Consider the following 21,309-nt stretch of genomic DNA (forward strand, 5'->3'; position numbering starts at 1 on the left):
TACAATATGAAGGTGGTTTATGAGGACACTGCCTATGTCCCCGTAATTCAAAAGGCTTAAAAAACATACTAAATGGTGTTTTTTTGAAAATCTAAAAATGCACAAAGTCTCCTGTGAGGGCTAACTTTAGGTGTAGGGTTGGTGTAGGGCAATAGCACACACAGTTTGTTCAGTATAAAAACCATTACGCCTATGGAGAGTCCCCATAAACCACAAAATTGTGTGTGTGTGTGTGTGTGTGTGTGTGTGTGTGTGTGTGTGTGTGTGTGTGTGTTTGTGTGTGTGAAATTTCTCCGCATTTACATTTATATGGGTCTTTGATTACTCTACAGAAACTGCTTCACCCATGAAGGAGTACATGGACAGCAGACCAACAGAGCAGGAGGGTATGTACTTTTAATGGCATTGCAGGGCTCTAGACTCATTCTTCCCACTGGTTGCACTTTTGCGACTAACTTTCTCAAATGGTTGGACGAGAACATAATTTGGTCACAATTTTTTTCTTTTTTCTACAACATTTGATTAATCAGTGCATGCTGATGAACTTTTATCATAGTTTATAGTTATATGGTATAGTTATATGGAATAAGGAAAGTAAAACTAAACTGGCTGTGGCGGACAGGACGTGCATGTTTTTTTTTTTTTTTTGGGGGGGGGGGGGGGGGGGGGGGGGTTGATCCCACAAGATATTTTACCTTAATTTTACGGTTTTTGTTTGGCAGCCGTAGCTGCCAGTCATTTGACCGTTTTTTTACGATTATTTTTTTACAGTGTAAGTAAAATGCATATATGCAATAATGTGTCTTTGACCTTCATTATGTATGTTTTCATGTACATGTACAGTATGTTTTTACAGTGCAATGACCTCTTATATGTCAAAACATCAAGGGAATTTTGGATCCTCAGTTCATGAAAACTTTAATATAGTATTATAATAAAACAAATATATAATATAATAAAAAATGTTTATTATTAAAACAGAGAGAAATAAATAGTAATAAAAATGCCAGTAGCATTGATAATTAAGATATTAAAACATCTACAACAAAAGTTATCAAATGTTAAATGTTCCTTTTTTATCGAAATGATACAGTGAGTGATGTATTACAAAAGTATCAGCCACTTTTGTGCAAGTTTATATGCTTTCCGACCAGTAGAGGGCGCCATGTCTTACTATGAATGAAGGAAAAATAAACAATGACTAATTAGCTCACAATGTTTCACTGAGACTGATCTGAAACAGCTTTTTAGTCCTCAGCTTTTAAATACCCTGTTGTGTGTGTGTGTGTGTGTGTGTGTGTGTGTGTTTGATTTTGTTTTTGACTTTGACTTTTATTCCATTATGTCATTAACGATGTGCCACTTAGGCTCAATTGAAAAACATACTTCTACCTACAGTTTTGCAAAACTCCAAAAACATGCATATACATACAATTCAATGCAGTTTTCAGCTTATCGCCTTTCCTGTAGAGGCAAGTTAACCACCACAAAGTAACTAGTTCATGTTGCCTGTGTACGTTATTATTCACTATAAAAGTGTCCTCTGTATTCTCTTCCGGTTCGTACAAGCAAGGTATTGAATGGCTTTTGCGATTGATTTGGCCATAACAACCCATAAAAAACAGTAAAAAAAAATAAGTGGCAGTGGTGCTTCAAATCACACAAGTACTTCAAAATCTGTCTTAACAGCTCATCGTATGATCATAAACTTCCCTTAATCGCTTAAAAGATAGTTTGGGGCTTTGGGGAAGATTCCCCGGTGTTTGTCATGAAAATGTGCCTAATATAAGCCAACTCGTTGGACATTGCAATACTTAAACTATTGGAGGATAAGAATGCAAGGAAATTGAGGCTGCTTTGCCAGCTAGCACAAACTAAAGCCATTTCCCACTGTCTCTTCTCATCTGTTGTCTTGCATATGAACTGATACAGTTTGGACAACCTAAAACGGATTATCTAAATAAGTCACAATTAATTTATTCATTATTCATTAATTCATTTTAAGAAAATATGACAATTTCACCCCAGTTTACAATCTCTACACTGGCTACCTGTTAAGTCCCGTATCAGTTGCAAAATATTACTACTTACTTATAAGGCCCTATAAATTAGTACCTAACTAGTCTTCTATCACGCTACAATCACTAAGGTCACAAAACTCTGGACTTCTGGTACCTAGAATAGAAAAAGTTCACTAAAGGAGGTAGAGCTTTTTCGCATTTGGCTCTCAAACTCTGGAATAAACTTCCTGATAGCGTTCGGGGTTCAGACACACTCTCTCTCTGTGTTTAAATCTAGATTAAAGACACGTCTCTTCAGCCAAGCATTCACATAATCTCATAATCTTGTAATTCGTTTAAATCTGATCAAATGTACATTCTCTGTTTGGTTTGAACAGCAGCTACACAAATCGTTCTCTATTTTGCTTCTCTGTTTCTGCAACCCAAGGAAACTAGGAATTACACAAGCTTCAGTTTGGATCCAACCCTTACGGAGATCTGAGATGACCCAACACCTGAGAAGAGATGATGCTAACCCCTCAGAGGACCTCAGATGATGCCAACCTTGAACAACATACAAAACATGACAGCTTTTTGTATATATACAGTATATATATTTTTTATCACTAAACTCTCAACTCAAGTTTCCTATTATAAAATTATTTTTGAGGTCTCCCACTACTGCCTGGATTTTGTAACTGCAGTATAGACCGCACTTAGCATTTGCAATTTTAGACAAAAGAGGGCAGCAAAAAAAAAAAACTTTAAAAAGATTAAATTCAAGACATTAAGAAGTGAGATAAAAAAAAATTAAAAACGTTAAGTAAAATTAGAGTCAACAAAAATTAAGCACGAAATAAGCTACATGATACTGAGTTAAGCAATACTATTAGTTTGAGTAATGAGGTGAGACCCGTTTAGGGTTATTCCTGAATTTATCAAGGCTATTTAAAGAAGAGGAGGAGTCCCGAAGGTCCATAATCAGAGGCGGTATAAATTGAACGTCCCTAAAGACATCGCCATTTCAAAGACCGGCCGTCCTGTTGAGTTTTTCCCTAAGCGTCATGCCAGCCAAACCAGCACCTATCAAAAAGTCAGCCAAGAAGGCTGCTCCAAAAGAGGAGAAGCCAGCAGATCCGGCGCCCGTGCCCGAGGCTACCCCCGCCGAGGCGCCTCCCGCTGAAGCGGCCGTGGCGGAAACCGCTCCCGCTGCCGAGGCACCTGCTCCTGAAGGTACTCCACGCATCTGAACGCTGCTCTTTATTTAAACAACACATACCTCAAAGTGTGCCTAACCCTGACATCATTTCATTTAAAAGAACAATTCGTCGCACTTTAATGTAAACTGTAAAATGTCTACTCACCTTAACGGTCAGAATAAATTATATTGTTCATGGACGTCTATCAGCTGTATTTTAATGGAAGAATAAAATTATCATCAGTTCTGTCGAGGATTCACACACGTCCTCTAATGAACAACATGCGCTACTTCTACTCACTTCACTAGGAACCTGACGACGTGTTTACACAGCAAAATCGCCAGAGTTAATTCAACTCTATGAGAGTTAATTTTAACACTTTACTGGTGTATATATAATCCACACTGGCCCGAGTTAAATTTACACTTTCAAAAGTGTTAATAAAGTAACACTGACTCAAGAGTTAAACATTTAATTCTTACCTATCATTAATTATTCAAAAACTTTATATATACACAATAGGCACTGATCTAGTCATACATTATAAAATAATTAAAGACCAATAATTAGGTCCAGAGCTAACTAGTTGCATAAATAAACCAATACAAAACAAAAACATACTTTCACATTTCATTTTTAATGAATCAATGAATGCAATGCATTTTGTAGCTTTGTAACGTTTTTTAACTCATGTACAGAAAAATGTTTTGTTTTTTTTCTTTATAAAAAATGATTAAAACACTGCCTAAACAAAACAATGGAAAGGCACAACATATGTATCCTCATTTGGTCCATATGCATTTTGAATGTTATAGGGTTTATAATGCTTAAGATCATCAGCTTTCACAATAGCATCAAACTCATTTCCATCAACAACTCTGAATGCAAAACAATGCTCACTGAAGAGCTCTGTAACAAGTTTTCCAACCACAAAATAAACATTTTCACCCAACACAAGAATGTTGGTGATTTTACAGAATGCTGGCAGTTCATGTTTTATCTCTGTGCAAATAGCAAGACCGGGTCTATATTCAGTGCCATCAAGTTTAGTCCAACTGGTAGAGTAAATGTCTGTCTGTACTGTGATTTGCAAAGCACTGGCCAAGTCTTCACTTGCAAAAATGTAGTGTACTTTGAAGAGCTCATCCAAAGCACGCAGAGAACCAGCCGTCTGACAAGGGATAAGCTTGTTATCCAGTGCAATGTAGTAGCTGTCAATCTTGTCTCGACTCCTCCCCATGGCTAGAAGATATGGTTGATGACTTTGGCTTTTCCCCAGGTGCTCATCAATGCTGCAGCATTACTACAAAGGTGAAAAACAAACAAGTTACCCTTCCAATTTTAGCCTTTTTACATTTTACAGGTAACAAAATAGACCTAAAAACGCTTGGTAATCTTATTTTATTTTTCAGACTATAAATTGTTTGTAATTTGAAACAAACTGCAATATACAGTATATTCTAAAGCATTGTTGTTTTGCGAGTGTTGTCCCATGCAACCGTGAATACTCAAACTAGAGTACACAAATGCATGCCCCCTCAAAAAAAAAAAAAACAACTTCTACTTTTCTGATGGTTGGTAAACTTCACATGATACAACCCCGGTACATTAATCGATGGTTTCTGTAGTCAATGTAAGAGAAACACTTTAAATTTTTTAACTAGTATTTTTCTTACTTGTAATTACTGATAAATTTTGAAGTTTGGTTAACTGAAGAAAGTACTGATTAAATTCCAGGGTTTAAACTGATTGCAAGTATAAAATTAAAAAATATTAGTATACCTTATGAAACAACCTGAAGTTTCTCAACTGCATCAGAGGCACTTATTTTTGCAGCCATCTTTCGCCCAGCAGATGGTGGAAGAAAGTGAACCAGTAAAAGCAGTGTAGATAAATCACTGTCCCAGTCTGTGGTAAAATAAAAACAGCAACAACAAAAAAGGAACATTATACTCTATAGCGTGGAATTCAACAAAAAGCAGGACTATAATGAGATTTATTGACGATTTTTACTTACTTGAATCAGTGGCATTATCAGGGGTTTTCTCAGCTGACATCAGGAGACGCTGCACAGGAGATGTCTTAGTCAAGTTTCTTGCTTCTTGAATGATTTTTGGCTTAAAGGTCCCATCCCACCTATCCAAGAGCTTGGAGGATGTGTCCAAATCGAACAGAACAACAAAATCTTGGTTCACCTTGAAAATATTTATCAGCATTAGACACTTACACACACACTTAAAGCAACATTCAATCATTTTAAATATTACTCACCAATCCTTTGGTGTCTAAAAACCTTGGAAAGGTTTTTAGAATATTTGTTGCCGTATCTGAATTGTGAACAAGTTCCTGGCGATAGCGAAATGTCTGTCTCATCTTTTCAAAAATGGTTTCTTCAACTCCTGTATGAGCAAGAAGCGAAGTTTGACTGTAACAGTATTTTATATTGTTATAAGATAAATGAAATAAACAGTGCTCTATGTTTTTCTGGAAGCCAAGACGTGTTGTTCAGATGCTCTCTCTGTGTGCGTGCAACAAAAACCGTGCACAAGTTTTGAAATCTTCTTGCACTTCAATGCTCGCTTGAATATTTGAATACTGAATAGTGAACAGACAAGACGTAAAAACACGTCCAAATGATACAGTTTTACTCTGATGGTTAAACTTAGCAAATAATCACTGAATCACTTAAGAGTATATGAGATGTTGAAGACAGTGCCATTGGACAATAATTTTTATGTAAACAATGAGCAATCTATCGTGTCACCAAAAGTTATTGAGGTCATGTTTTTACATCACATGACAAGTCAATACAGAAATCATCGTGACAGGCCAAGTCATTCAAAAACCAATACAACTTTAATACAAAAAATTTAATTAGAGTGTAAGTAACTTGAATTATTGAATTAACCTGAATCTGTTTTTCATCAAATTGTTTAATTGTAACGTAATTAAAAACACGAGAAACTCATGTCACCTCCTTCGCTGATCTTTGCTCCTCCAACTCTGTCATCTTGCTATGATGTTTTGAGCCTTTTAGCACATCTTTCGGAGGGCACATCTTGTGCAGGAGCTGGCAGCGTCCTCTGCCAAAAATAAAATAAAAAAACACCACAATAATTGTGATCAATCTTTGTCACTGCACTATTTTATGTATGGATCAAAAGTACCTTCACTATGATCTTTTATGATTAATGTTGATTTTGGGTTTTCTTCTAGCAACTCTTCCAAAATATCTTGATCAATTTCAGTGTGGGACTCATCATATATCCTCAAGTCTGCTCCAGTCTGGAAATCAAATCTGCTTTGCACTGTAGACCAAAAAAGCAGCCATTACAACAACACTAAACAATATACCTAAAAATATTGGTTACAATACATCAATATTGATTGATACATCAATCGATTAACTGTATGATGCATCAGTGTACAAACAAAACACGATTAACGTTGATTTCATAGAAGTAGCTTTCTTGGATATTTTTGGATGTGTGTAAAGCGCACATAATGGGCAAAAATAATGTACTATTATTAGTATTACTTAGTATTAATTTGTATTACTTTGCATACAAAGGAATCAATAAGAAACTATTAAAAAACTTTCTTTTCTCAATGTCCTTATTATGGATGGTACATGTGGAAAATGTTTAAGAAATTTTGTGAAACTGGTGTGAAATTTTCACAATTGCAATGTTTGTGTTATACACTTTGGTTGATGAGTTAATCAAGCTGTATAAAATAGACATATAGTGTTGTAATATTGATCTATATACCCCTGAACCACATCAAATCACTGCAATTAAGGTGTCAGCAAATATCATAAATGCTGGCTAAGAGAATACTTTGAAATATGATAAGAACAAGGACACTTACCTTCATTTATGAAATCTGTAAAAGTGAATCCATTCTGCAACTTTATGAATTTCTTGGAGTCTTTGAACTGCACCTTCACAAACACGACGTTAACCTAAAAAGAAAAAGGGTCTTAAAACATCTGTGCAGAGTCACTTTAATGTTTATAGTACAGGGGTTTTCAAAGTGGGGTCTGTGACATCATAAAATAATATGCCATATATTTTCAGCTCTACAAGTTGCACTATTATCCCTCCCACACTAACTTACAATTAAGGGGTCCTTGGAAAATGTTCTCCCCTGTCAGGTATCCCTGGCTCCACAAAGTTTGAAAACCCCTGGCTTATTACATTACTTTTTACACTGGGCACTTTTTAGGACTGGGTGACAGTGATATTTTAATTATGAGATAACCGTTTTAGCTGGTTAAGTAAAGAAACACTGGCTCGCTAAGACAAAAGGCTAACGTTAAACACAATGTTAAACAACGATTTATCAAACTATTTCGGTTTATGGAACGTTTATCTTCATGAAATAAAGAACTTACCTTCTGCGTTTTTCCCAGTTTGTCACGTTAGGCCATCTAATATAACGTTACTCCGCAGCCCGAACTGGAGAAAATGATGTATGTGGGAAAAGTTAACACTTTTGAGCCAGCACGTCAAGAAAATATTGCTTTTAAACAATTATATTATAAATTACATACTGCAAATACGATTACAGAAAACTCACCGTCTAGCAGCGAGTGAGCGCTGGCCTCGTCTGCAGGAGAGTCGAAGCAAATGGCGTCCGAGAGAAGTTTCAGCGCGCGCAGCACGCCCTCAACGCTACACAAACTTGATATTTAACGAAATGTACAAATAAATAACAATAAAAAAATACACTGACCTATTACAAAGCTTTGTTAGTTGTTACAGTCAGCCAGGTCAAGTATTAAAATCCATGTCAAATAAATTAACAGACTTTTATAAGTAACGTTACCCCTAAACTCTATCGTAAACAATGATGTACATAACTTTATGAAATACATCACTTACTTTATGCACTTCTCCATTTATAAATGTATAATAATCGTTCTGTAGGTTTTCAGTTAAAAAACACACGCTTCTTCGCTTCGGGTGGCGATTCAAATAAAATGGCGTCAGTGAGAAAAGTTTTAGCTGGTTGAAGCTCGCACCAGGTAAATGCCCCGGATGTAAAATCGCACTTACCAGTGTTAATGAGGTCAGGCGCTCAGTAGTTTCACCAGGCAGAGTATCCCTTTTACACCATCCGTGTTAATTCAGCACCATAACATTAACACTTTACTCTAAAACACCATAACACCAGGATTTTAACTCTGGTGATTTTGCTGTGTAGCTATCATTTACCATTCTAATCTGCCAAAACACCAAAGTTACTACAAAGTTATTTTAGAGTGTTATTTACCAATGCGGTTTATTGAGATAACCTACTAATAAAGTTTTTTCTCATTCAAGAATCAGTTTTTATTTTTAGATTTTTTTGTTTGTGTGTATATATATATATATATGTCTGTGTGTGTGTGTGTGTGTGTGTTTATTTATATTTATATATAATTATATTATAGTAGCAAATACTGTATTAAATCTATCATTTTGGGCAGAGATTAAGGCTATATGATTAAATTATGTACTTTGTGCAGCTCTTTTTTTTTTTTTTTTTTTGATTTAGGAAAACTGAATTTCCTAAACATCCACATAATGCTAGAAGATAAGTTCTTGTAAAAACATAACTTAGGTGTTGACATTACAATAATTACTTATAACAGAAAGGCTGAACTGTCACAAAACTAAATATACTAATTATTATAGATGTATTAGTGTAGAAGTTTCCCTAATATGCTTCTAGCCCCAGAGTTTCCTCAGAAGCAAATTAATTAAACAGAAAGCACATGTGATTTGATGCTTGAGCCTTGTCTTACAGCAGCATTGTAATTTATAGCTTCCTCTAACGTGTACCTAACATCTTCTAACATTTATTTAACATGTAACACTAGCCTCTGCCCCTGCTGAGGGTTAAACTGCTGCCCCTTAAGACGAAACCTCAGCATAGATTATATGAATGACTATTACCCTGTTGAAATGATTACATAAGAGTGCATATAGCATTTTATCATCTCACTTGTACAATATTTAAATCATATTTAATTTTCAGTTTCAGTTTTTTTACTTTACATTAACCCACATCTCAAGATCAAAACAAACTCCTTTCCCCTTCTGCATTTTGTTTGATCTCTTTGCCAATTTTGACACCTTAACATTTTTCATATTTCATCATTTTATAAAGACTGATTCATCCAGCAGTCATCTGTCAGAGCAAATGTTACATCTTCTGTAAACTGGTGGCCTGCTGAGTGTAAAAACCACTGATGATCACCAACAATGTGTGCTGTCAGCCAATAATAGAACAGGCTGTGGTTGATGAGCGTGTCTCACTGCATGCTGAAATGAAATGGCATGACTTTTCACCTGACTTTTCATTAACGTCTTCAGTTGCTGCCAAGAAAACAGAATGGTAAGTAAGTATATATATCTGCTGAAGTTTGTGCCGTGGAAGAAGGTGCTTTTCTTGCGGCTGTTGCTCCATGACGCTAAACTACTTTTACAAAAACCTTATTCTAATGTGACGGTAACGAACTACGATACCCAAAATGCAACGTGTTAATTTTGGGAGGAGTCAGTTAAGCAGTTACGCCCAGTGAAATGGAGATACAATTGAACACAGGTGTGTGAGAAGAGAGAGCAGAAGGTGAGAGATAGGAGTGTGAGCCTTGTCCGCTGAGTGCGAACGTTTGTCTGCTGCACAGAGCAAAGCTTTGATATTTTACATCGAGAGTGAGAGTTTTCGTTATTAAGGGTAAAAAGTTGGAGTTCATGGAAGTTTGTAGATGAAGTAGAAGTGTGTGTTTTGTGTATATCGACGATATTATCGTCTATTCTCCATCTATTGCTCAGCACTTCCTTGCCCTCCAAGCTGTCTTCCATAAGCTACATAAGGCTGGTTTAACCATCAATCTTCAGAAAAGTAAGTTCTGCTTACCTGAAGTGACATTCCTCGGTCATGTAATAAATATCCAAGGTATTACCGCTGACCCAACTAAAGTTGAAGCTATTCGAAACTATCCCATTCCAAGAAATCTGAAGGAAGTTCAACGATTCCTTGGCTTAGCCGGATGGTACCATCGATTTGTTGAAAACTTCTCTCGAATTGCTGAACCACTTAACTCTTTAAAGAAAAAGGGCCGAGTTTTCCAATGGACACCACAGTGCCAAAAGGCCTTTGAAGAATTGAAGACATGCCTGATGACACTACCTATCCTCGGACATCCCAATTTCGAGCATCCCTTCCTTGTGTATACAGACGCTAGTGAGATGGGACTGGGTGCAGTGTTAACCCAAAAGAGAAGCCAAGGTATAGAAGAGGTAATTGCCTATGCCAGCCGAGCACTTAATACCGCTGAATCAAATTATTCTGCAACCGAAAAAGAATGCTTAGCCGTAGTATGGGCATTAGAGAAATGGCAGCATTATCTGGAACACAGAATGTTCACTGTCGAATATTGGAAAGGAAAATTGAATGCAGCACCTGATGCAATTTCACGGATTACGCCTCATGTAAGGTGTAATTTGTACTCCCCTCAAAAGGATGTCAATAGTTTTCCAATAACAAATTAATTAATCTGGGAGAAACAACACCGTGATCGAGAAATTGTGCGAATACTTCAAACTCTGGCTAAGAACCAAGGGAGTCAGCAAGAGAAATATGAAGTAATCGAAGACAAGCTATATCTAAAAACCCTGACTGAAAATCATACCCGTTACCGGATCTTTCTTCCCAAAGATCTTGTGCCATCTATATTGGAACATTACCACTGTAACCCCATGAGTGGACATGACAGAATCTTCAAAACTTATAAAAGAATTCAAGAAGTCGCTTTCTGGCCTGGGATGTGGTCAGACATCAAACAGTTTGTGAAGAGGTGTGTAAAATGCCAGACCTTAAAAAGTGACCAACGAAAACCTGCTGGAAAAATGCAGAAAATCAACAGTACTCGACCAAATCAGCTCCTTGGTGTAGACATCATGGGACCATTGCCTCGTAGTACTAACCAGAACGAATATCTTTTAGTGTTTGTTGATTATTTCACCCGTTGGGTTGAAATGTTTCCCATTCGTTCAGCTACTGCTCAGACTGTTGCCAATGTATTTCGAAAAGAGATACTAACCAGATGGGGAGTTCCAGATTTTCTTATCTCTGACCGAGGTACACAGTTTGTATCGGCAATATTCAAAGAAGTGTGTGAAAATTGGAACGTGACACCAAAGCTAACTACAGACTACCACCCGCAGACAAATATGACCGAAAGGATCAACCGAAGTCTTAAAAGTATGATTGCTATGTTTGTGGATGACGATCATAAAAATGGGATCAATACCTACCAGAAATCAGATTTGCCATTAACTCTGCAGTACAGGAAACCACTGGAATATCTCCTGCCGAACTTCATTTAGGAAGAAAACTGCAAGGGCCGATGGACAAACTTCTGAAAGGTGAAAGTCATGATCTGTCACCTGATGCATCCCACTATGACACAGTGTATCATTTAAAGGAGAGCAAAGGAAAATAGTAAAAAAGCACATCAAAGACAACTCCGCCATTACAACAAGAATTGACGAGACATGTCATTCAAAGAGAGAGAGAGAATTTGGATGAGAAACTTTCCACAGTCAAGTGCAAAGGATCGTTTCACCGCTAAACTTGCACCGAAATGGAAAGGACCCTATCGTGTAATTCACCAAATGGGACCAGTAAATTACAAAATCGCACTGGAATCTACAGGTGAAGATGTTCGTGTTGTACATGTTTGCAACTTGAAACCTTGTTTTCCAACTGTCTCTGAACTAGAGGCACAAGAGAAACGTAAGCTCATTGATCTTTTTCAGGAATCTTCAGATGATGAAGAATTCTTAGGATTTTAATGTGTAAACATCTCATAAGGAACTATGAGATGCTCGGATCAATGGAGGGGGAGTGTGATGGTAACGAACTACGATACCCAAAATGCAACGTCAGCTAAGCAGTCACGCCCAGTGAAATGGAGATATAATTGAACACAGGTGTGTGAGAAGAGAGAGCAGAAGGTGAGAGATAGGAGTGTGAGCTTTGTCCGCTGCACCGAGTGGGAAAGTTTGTCTGCTGCACAGAACAAAGCTTTGATCATTTACATCGAGAGTGAGAGTTTTCGTTATTAAGAGTAAAAAGTTGGAGTTCATGGAAGTTTGTAGATGTTAATAATGTGTAAAATGAAACGAAATGATTGAAGATTACGAGATATGAAAGCTGCATTGCTACGTTGAAGAGGAGTTCCTGGATTCAATGCTCCTGCAAGCTGCTCCTGTCTTCAGGGGGTCTGAGCCGTGTGAAAGCAGAATCTTCTGAAATAAAGCGCAATCGAGGAAACTACCAGATTCAAAATGACCGTGTTCCAAAAGGTTCGCTGGCTGCACAGAGGACGAGTTCGGAGGTTGCTGCGCCACTCGTTCATTGGCTGTGTGAAACGGCACTGGATCGGAATGAATGCGGTACTGTGAGTGAGTTTGGAGTATCTGGCTGGAAACAAATCCATTGACTATGCTTGGTCTTCAGGTAGGCCTTGATCCATTCGTTCAGATAACTCGATGAAGATACTTACTCAGTAGCTCTCCGAAAAGATGGGCTTAACAAACTCTCATACGCTCTCGTACATGAACTGAACGCATACTCACACAACAAACAAACATCATTTATTTCCTTTGAACCTTACATGTAAGAAAATCACCATTTGAAAAGAGTCATTTGAACCGACTAAAGAATTATATGTGATGATATGCATTAATGTGAAATGAGTTAAAATCCTATGTTTGGTTTTGATGAATTGATGCATTGAATTACTGTGTCCAAAGCTTTAACTTTGAGGTTGCGATCTAAGTTCGTACTGATATCTTGTATTGTTTATGATATGCTGAAGTAATTCATGAGATGACTGAAATTTAGTGTTTAATTGTGACTATTGGTATGTCCTGAACAAGTCAAGTCCCATTTTTTTATTTTTTTATTATTCAAATTAAAAGTAAAGACAGTTAAAATTGTAAGAGAGTGTCTTGTTTTGTTTCCGTGACAAGTGATTTTGAGTTACCGTGTATAGTTAGTCTCACTACATCACACTAAGGGTGATGGCGCAGTGGATAAGACACATGCCGTTGGTGTGAGAGACCTGGGTTCGAATCCACTGTGAGACACCAATGTGTCCCTGAGCAAGACACTTAACCAGAGGCGTGCGACCTCTGACATATATAGCAATTGTAAGTCGCTTTGGATAAAAGCGTCAGCTAAATGAATAAATGTAAACAGTATTAATCTAGCGATAGCGCAGTGCCACTCTGGGGATAATGGAAGTCTAATGATTTGCTCCCAGGCCCTGCTGAGGAAGCTGCTCCCCCCACTGATGCTCTAGCTGAGGGTAAATCATTTTGGTTTGGTTTTAATTATTCCGTTTCAATTTGGATCCAGATGCTTTAAAATGTGAGATACACCCTACAGAAAAAGAAAATTCATAAAGCTCATTCTCAAATGCTTTGATTGTGTTTTGATTTTATTGACATATAGCAGTGAAATCGTTGATGAATGTGAATGAATCAAACTCTGAATCCTAATATTTCATAATATCCTATTAATATTTCTGCATATTTGTTCATCAGCTGCTCCTGCTCCTACTGAAGCTGCACCTGTAGAAGAGCCACCTAAAGCACCAACACCACCTCCTCCAGCAGGTAAACCATCCATTCACCAAATCCGTCCATTCAACCACCCACCCAAGCATCCATCCATCCCTTCATCCTTTTCAGCCATCCACGCATAAATCCACACACCCACCCAATAAATCAATCATCCACCCAATACATCCATCCCCAGTCAATCAATCATCCACCCAATCTACCTATTCATCTATCCATCCATGAATCCATGCATCCACCCAACCTTACTTACCCATCCATCCATTCGCCCAATCAATCATCTCAATCCATCCACAAAATTGACCCCACATATTCATCCATCCACCCACCCAATCAATCCATCCACCCAATCTCACCTACCCATCCATCCATTCGCCCAATCAATCCATCCACAAAATTGACCCCACCTATTCATCCATTCATCTGTCCTATCAGTCCATCCACCTACCCAAACAATAAATCAATCAATAACTCTATCCATCCATCAAATTTGCCCAATCATCCATCCATCTCCCCAATCTACCCACCCATTTATCCATCCATCAGCTCAATCAATTCATCCATCCATCCATCCACAAATCCACCTAATCAACCTCACCTATTCATCCATTCATCTGCTCTATCAATCCATCCATCTACCCAATCAGTAAAGCAATCCATCCATCCATCCATCCATCCATCATATCCTTATTTTAATATTTTCAATACTAGAGAAGCGCATGTGTTTTTCTGCTATGAATTCATTGTATATATGTCTCTAATGAATGTGCAGTGCCCACAAGTGCCCCTCAGAACCTCAGTGTGGATGATGTCAATGATATCTCAGTCGCTCTTAAGTGGAGATCCCCGGAGAATATTGGCTCTGGGCTGGATGGATATACAATGGAATACTGCAAGGAAGGAAGTGCGTATATTCTCTCAGTATTGCTGATAAGCTCTTTAGGCTGAGGGATCTGGTTTAAATCATCGTGCCTTCTTGAAACTGAACCATGTTGAACTATCAAATGTCATCAGAAAAGTGGGTTATATGACAGTCTGTTATAGCACCTGTCTTTGAGATGTCACCACAGACTGATTTATAGCTAGCTCCTCTAGGTCTCCCTATTAGGAAAGGATGCTTTCAACCAACTGTCACCGTATCTGCACACCCCACATTTAGATTTGTGGATGTATCCTGACATCACTAGTGTGTTTGGAAATTCATATGTGATGTTTAACTGGGTAGTTGACGCGTAACATCCATAAGCGTTTGCTGTAAACAACAAGATTTTAGGTTTCAAATTTTTAGGAATGTATATTATCAAAATAATCTAATCTATAATAATAATTTAGAATAACCTTTTTGCCTTTACTAGTTGATTTGATATGTTCCTGTGGTGACAGTTTTTTTTTTAAAGTGCAATAAAATAATAATAATATATATTGCTAAAACTTTTAAAAGCCATGCTAAAGTTTTTTTTTGTACATGAAATATAGCATTTTCCAAAGATATTTAATGTCAAACTGAACTTAAGTCTACCCTTTATTATCCAGTTATATTAATATTTTAAGTTTATATTGTCAAAAAGTGTATTTTGGCAGTTATAAATTTATATTGTCAAACGTTTCTTATTTATTACTATTATGTACATACATTAAATTTCCATTTATTAAATATATTGACATGAAGAAAAATGTATATTGTTAAAAATTGGAACAATTTCAAATATTAGCATATGTATATATATATATGTAGTGTATATGTGTATATGTTTATATATATATATGTGATACTTTTTTTTAGATATATGTAATGTACACGTATATCCATCCTAAACCCTGTCAAGAGACATTGATATTATATAAGTAAATATATGATGCTGTAGATATGAGTTTAAAAAATGTATAAGAAAAAACATATATAAACATACAGATTTTTGTATATACAGTATGTTGTTTTAATTTTCATTTTAATGTTAAATTTAAATATATAAATAAAGTAAATATTGTTGAAATCTGTTTGCTACCATATAAATAAAAATCATACACATATGTAAAAACACATATTTTACTATGGTGATTTTGTGAATTTATATCTTCAGCTACCCAGAGAATGTATATATGTGAAAATTATATAGTGCCTTATAGGTAATATATATTGCAATACCACTCTTGAAATAGGGAAATATATATGTTATTTAATTTTTGTATGTGGCCAGTCAGTCTAGAACCAGTTATATATCCTTATATATAAATATATTTAGATTTATGAGTGTACTTTTGTTCAGATCTCTAGGAGGATTTAAAACTCAGGTTCTCGTCATCTGTCCATTTTTACATTTTACAGCTTCTGAATGGGTGGTTGCCAATAAAGAGCTCATCACATCCAACCGGTTTGTCATCAGCGGCCTGACATCCGGAGACCTACTTAACATTCGTGTGGTGGCGGTGAATGCCGGAGGCCGTAGCGAGGCCGTCGCTCTGGCACAGCCCGTTACTGTCCGGGAGATTGTGGGTGAGTGTTAGACCTGCATGTGTGGGGAACAGATGAAAGTGAAGGGACGTCTCTGGTTACTTCACAGGGTCTGATTACTTCAAACACTGATTACTTCATAGTGTTATACATTTTGAGTGTATTCTCTGAGCCCTGGCTCATATGGCTTACTGCCAGGTCTCAGATGACAGTATGCGTTTCCCCACCACGAGGGGAGCGGTGGAAGTGGACGGCCTACAGCCTGTAGATAGCCTACCTCTCATGTCCTCGATGGGTTCAACATCTGTGGGTATATAAATCCCATTGGCTTGTGCCGACAAGAGCTTTCATTAGCATTTAAATTACAAACATAAAGACCTAAGGCTGTCAGTGCAATCTGAGATCAGGGCTGAGAAACACTGTAAACACATACTGTACATTTGTCTCCTAAATAGAGAGAAGGTACTTATATAAATGTGTTTTTTAAAGATTTTTTGATCTAAGGATCATATGAGCTGCTTTGGTTGCTAGTTTGACTTTGGTGACAGGTGCATGGTCAAGAAGTGTTTATATTCAAGGCTTGGTTCTTTGCCCTCGCACGTCACCACTTTCATTAGGGGAATTTAACATTGACTCATTTATTAGTTATAACTTCTGCGAGTAAAACAGTTATTTTTATTATTATTATTATATGACTCATTTATTAGTTATAACTTCTGCGAGTAAAACAGTTATTTTTATTATTATTATTATATGTCAGTATTATATGTCAATATATTATTGCATAAATAATCAAGATAAAGAGCAAACAACACTTTTGTAATAAATTATTTCTGTCATAAGTTACTCTCTTGACTTTCTTTCTTCTGCGTAATATAGAATAAGATATTTAAAACCAAAATATATTTAAGATATATATTAGTGGTTTAAAACCAAACAGTTTTGGTTACCATTGACTTCCATAGTATGGACAAAAAACACAGATTTTCTTGTAATTAGTGCTGTTAAACAATTAATCGCATCCAAAATAAAAGTTTTTCTTTACATATTATATGTGTGTGTACATTTATTATGTATATATAAATACACACACATGTATGTATATTTAAGAAAAATGTTATGTATATTAAATATATTTTTATATAATATAAATTGTATGAATATAAATATATACATGTAAATATTTTCAAAATAAATACTGTAAATACTGTGTGTCTTATATACATACATACAAAATAAATATACACAGACACACAAAAACATTTATTTTGGATGTGATTAATCATGATTAATCATTTGACAGCACTACTTATAATATAAACTATTATGTTAATAATGTAAATGATGACAGAATTTTCATTTCATCGAGAAAATAATTTTCTTTTTTTTTGGATGAACTATCCCTTAAAATGTAGTTAAATCTACACTTAAGTTTATATATCAGTTTATATCATTTTAAATATTTTATTATTTTGTTATTAAATATGTATGTAAATGTTTGAAATATAATAATTATAAATAAATGTATCTATGATAATTGTACTAAATGTATTGAATGTAATATATTTTTGTGAAGTTAATGTGTTTTTGTTTTTATATACCGGTGGGGACTTAAACATGAATACACACAGACTCATGGGGACTTGTGTCACGGTGGGGACCTAAATTGAGGTCCCCATGGGTAAACAACCTTATAAATCACACAGAATGAAGTTTTTTGAAAATCTAAAAATGCAAACAGTCTCCTGTGAGGGCTAAGTTTAGGTGTAAGGTTGGTGTAGGGCAATAGAATATACGGTCTGTACAGTAGAAAAACCGTTACGCCTATGAGTGTCCCCACAAGGATAGTGAAACAAGTGTGTGTGTGTGTGCAAATGTGTGCATGTTTTCCTGGTCAACACGCCCCCTTGTGGCCATTGTGTTGTGCATCTACCACTGTAATAATAGGACCATTTTAACCAAACATCTTTTTTATCTTATTAACAATAACCCAAATAAGATCCTGAAATCAATTCATTCTTGTTACGTAATGCTGTTATGAGGTCAAACAAGCCTAGCTGTTGGCTTAGAGAATCAAAGAGAACAGACTGTTCATACATTTGGGTTTAGCGGGTGAATGTTGTGGTGGATGGCAGCGATTCAAGACATCACATATGAGAACAGTGACTGTAAAAAGGGTTTGAAGAACAAGGATGAGTTTTCACACGTACAAGCACAGGCTTTGGGGTAATTAGGTCAGGCATTGTAAGGTAAGCTGAAGGTGAGCTGAATGTGAACCTTCAAAGCCAACGGAGCGCTCAGAGTCCCATCAAGCAGTGTGTCAGCATGTCAGCAGTTGCTCTGGATCAACAATGTGTGTCGCTTCACAGGTGTCAATTGTTACCTGTCATAATTAATGAACTTGTTGCACTGGAGTCCTGGGAAGTGAGGATTAGAGGTCTAGAGGGATAGATTTGGGAAGCTGTACTTTGATAGTAACAGATGTGCTGTGAGAGAACAGCCAATAGAGATTTAGATCAGAGAAGTCAATGGCACAGTGCTGGCTGACGGACATGCTGGATTTATCCAGTTATTATTATTTATATATATATATATATATATATATATATATATATATATATATATATATATATATATATATATATATATTATGAACTGTTACTATATTATGAAGGATTTCATTCATGCCAATGTTTCTATTCGTAATAATTATCTAATAAAACAAACTTTTTAAAATAGGTATAGTCTTATTAGTGCCATGGCTTATTTGTACAGCACATGATCATGACATGTACGTTTGAGTTTTTCACTTTTGTATCAATGTTTATTTACTTATCTAAAAAGAATAAATAAATTATGGAGAAATTATCATTGTTTACGAATGAATGTCACAGTGACAAACCACTTATCGCCTGGCAAACAACAACAAAACACGTAAAAAAAGTCCCATAGACTTACAAAGAAAGAGAGACCCAGACAACATCTAGAGACCAAAATATCAGACTCAAGAAAATAATTAATATAGTAACCACATAAATTAAAAACCTCTCAGAACATCTTAGCTGGGCCAAAGCATACTTCAGTTTTGATACAAACTGTAGCATGTGTATCACAGAATGCACAGCACTTAAAACTATCATCCATAGTCTTCTGCAGTAATGACAATACTGTATTTTTAGTCCAACCTTAAAGTTCACATCACCCTGGTTTCCTAAATAAAAATGTTTTTCTACGATATTCTTTATAATATTGCAGAAATTAAGCTCTGTGACCAACAAAAGTGTATGGTTCTTGTTTTGTTCATCAAGATAATGTTAAATGAACAAAAGCTTCATGAATTAAAAAAAAAAACTTTAGGCCTAAAAAGCTAATATGTATGCTGTAAACTAACAGCACATTCACATGACTTCACTGTCACCAACATTGAGCTTCTGATAACTTTCAGTTCAACAACAAATTCTTCAATGTCTGAATTAGAATCGTTTGCAAAAGTGTGATTATAAACAAAATGAGGCAGTAAAAGTGAACTAGAGAGTAGATGAGAGTATCTGTTCACTGTGATTATGTTGAATGTCTCCGAAAACCTCTGTAGTCCCTGAGTACTGGCACTTCTTTTTTTTCCACTTCAAGCACTGACTACAATACTGGGGTGCAGATAATTGCCACTATTTGCAACAAGTAGTATAAATAGCAGAAAATATCTGTCTGAAGGGTATCACCAATACTAATGTAGTCACACTTCTCTTATCTCTTAACCACCTCACACAAGCACTGATCAACACATGCATGTTGGCGTTTTTCCATTGAATCAGTTTCTTTTTAGACCCTGAAAACAAGATCAGACAATTAGCACAAGACAATTAACATATTATGCTAATAATTACATTTACAGCATGCAAACGTACACATAAAACCAAAGTATACTTTGAGCTTAACATTGTGGCAGTGAGTATTGCATGGACGAGCATCACTTTTAATTTTTTTCTTGTTCAGGAAAAAAGTTTTTATGTATTTATGTATGTTAATATGCATATTCTGTGAGCAATTTAGAATTAACCTAAAGTTTTGGCATTTCGAAGTTGAGGAAAAGTGTTCATTTTAAAAGTTTGTGTTATTTAAGTTTATGCATTTCAAAATAAGACCATAATCTAAATTTAAATAATGATCATCTAAATAAACATGAATTTTGTGCATCTAACATTGCTCTTGTACATTTTTTTATTTTATTTTTTTTTTTCCTAGATCGGCCCAAGATCCGCCTGCCCCGTGCCCTGAGATCAAGATGCGTCAAGCATGTTGGAGAACAGATCAATCTTGTCATCCCGTTTATTGTAAGTTAAGATTTTTCTATGGCAAACAGAGCTGTGCTTCCATTGCAGGCTCTAATATGTTTCATGATTTTCTGTTTTGTAGGGCAAACCTAAACCTGTGATATCATGGACCAAGGATGGCCAGCCTTTGGATACAAAGGTGGTGAACATTCGCAACAGCGACAAGGATAGCATCCTGTTCATCCGCAAGTCTGAGAGAGAAGACTCCGGCAGCTATGAGATGACCGTGAAGGTCGACAACTTCGAGGACAAGGCTAGCATCATAATTCAGATTGTCGGTGAGACACACTATGATCCAGAGACCATTCATTTCAGCGCACTTAATGGACCTTGTCTATTTGTGTCCCACTTGCATTTTTATTCTAAGTTCATACCTTGATACCTCTGTTTACCAAGTAAGACCTCACAGTGTAAAATGACCCATACTAAGCAAGCTAAATCATTTTTAATGCTTGGCTGTCTCTGTGTAGATCTGCCCGGTCCTCCTGCCTCTGTCAAGCTAGTGGACTCTTGGGGCTTCAATGCTGCTCTGGAATGGACCCCTCCCAAAGACAACGGCAACACTGAGATCACTGGATACACCATTCAGAAGGCCGACAAGAAAACTGGAGTAAGTAACGCCTTACTAACAGTAACAAGAAATATGTATCAGCACTTCATCTACAGTATTAGTTCCTTACTCAA

At 36.2% G+C, this 21,309-nt stretch overlaps 1 protein-coding gene and 1 long non-coding RNA gene across 2 annotated transcripts in view; one reads left to right on the plus strand and one right to left on the minus strand.

Annotated features, from left to right (window-relative positions):
• Positions 1-2,983: 2,983 nt before the first annotated feature.
• The window catches only part of LOC306860653 (myosin-binding protein H-like), a 40,905-nt gene continuing 22,579 nt past the window's right edge, over positions 2,984-21,309 (plus strand). Inside the window, exons 1-7 of the mRNA XM_079402463.1 lie at positions 2,984-3,233; positions 13,807-13,878; positions 14,615-14,746; positions 16,169-16,336; positions 20,537-20,625; positions 20,708-20,903; positions 21,096-21,235. Of these exons, the coding sequence (XP_079258589.1) occupies positions 3,065-3,233; positions 13,807-13,878; positions 14,615-14,746; positions 16,169-16,336; positions 20,537-20,625; positions 20,708-20,903; positions 21,096-21,235 (966 nt within the window). The 5' untranslated portion in view covers positions 2,984-3,064. The remainder of the gene's footprint in view (positions 3,234-13,806; positions 13,879-14,614; positions 14,747-16,168; positions 16,337-20,536; positions 20,626-20,707; positions 20,904-21,095; positions 21,236-21,309) is intronic.
• Positions 3,819-8,198, minus strand: LOC306860654. The gene is made up of 10 exons (XR_013783396.1): positions 8,086-8,198; positions 7,781-7,884; positions 7,596-7,659; positions 7,070-7,163; positions 6,367-6,507; positions 6,174-6,282; positions 5,471-5,598; positions 5,217-5,394; positions 4,982-5,107; positions 3,819-4,502 (listed from the first exon to the last, which is right to left on the minus strand). It is a non-coding gene; the product is annotated as an uncharacterized lncRNA (long non-coding RNA).

Source organism: Barbus barbus, assembly GCF_936440315.1.
Source record: "Barbus barbus genome assembly, chromosome: 41".
In the NCBI taxonomy this organism is placed as follows: Eukaryota; Metazoa; Chordata; class Actinopteri; order Cypriniformes; family Cyprinidae; genus Barbus; species Barbus barbus.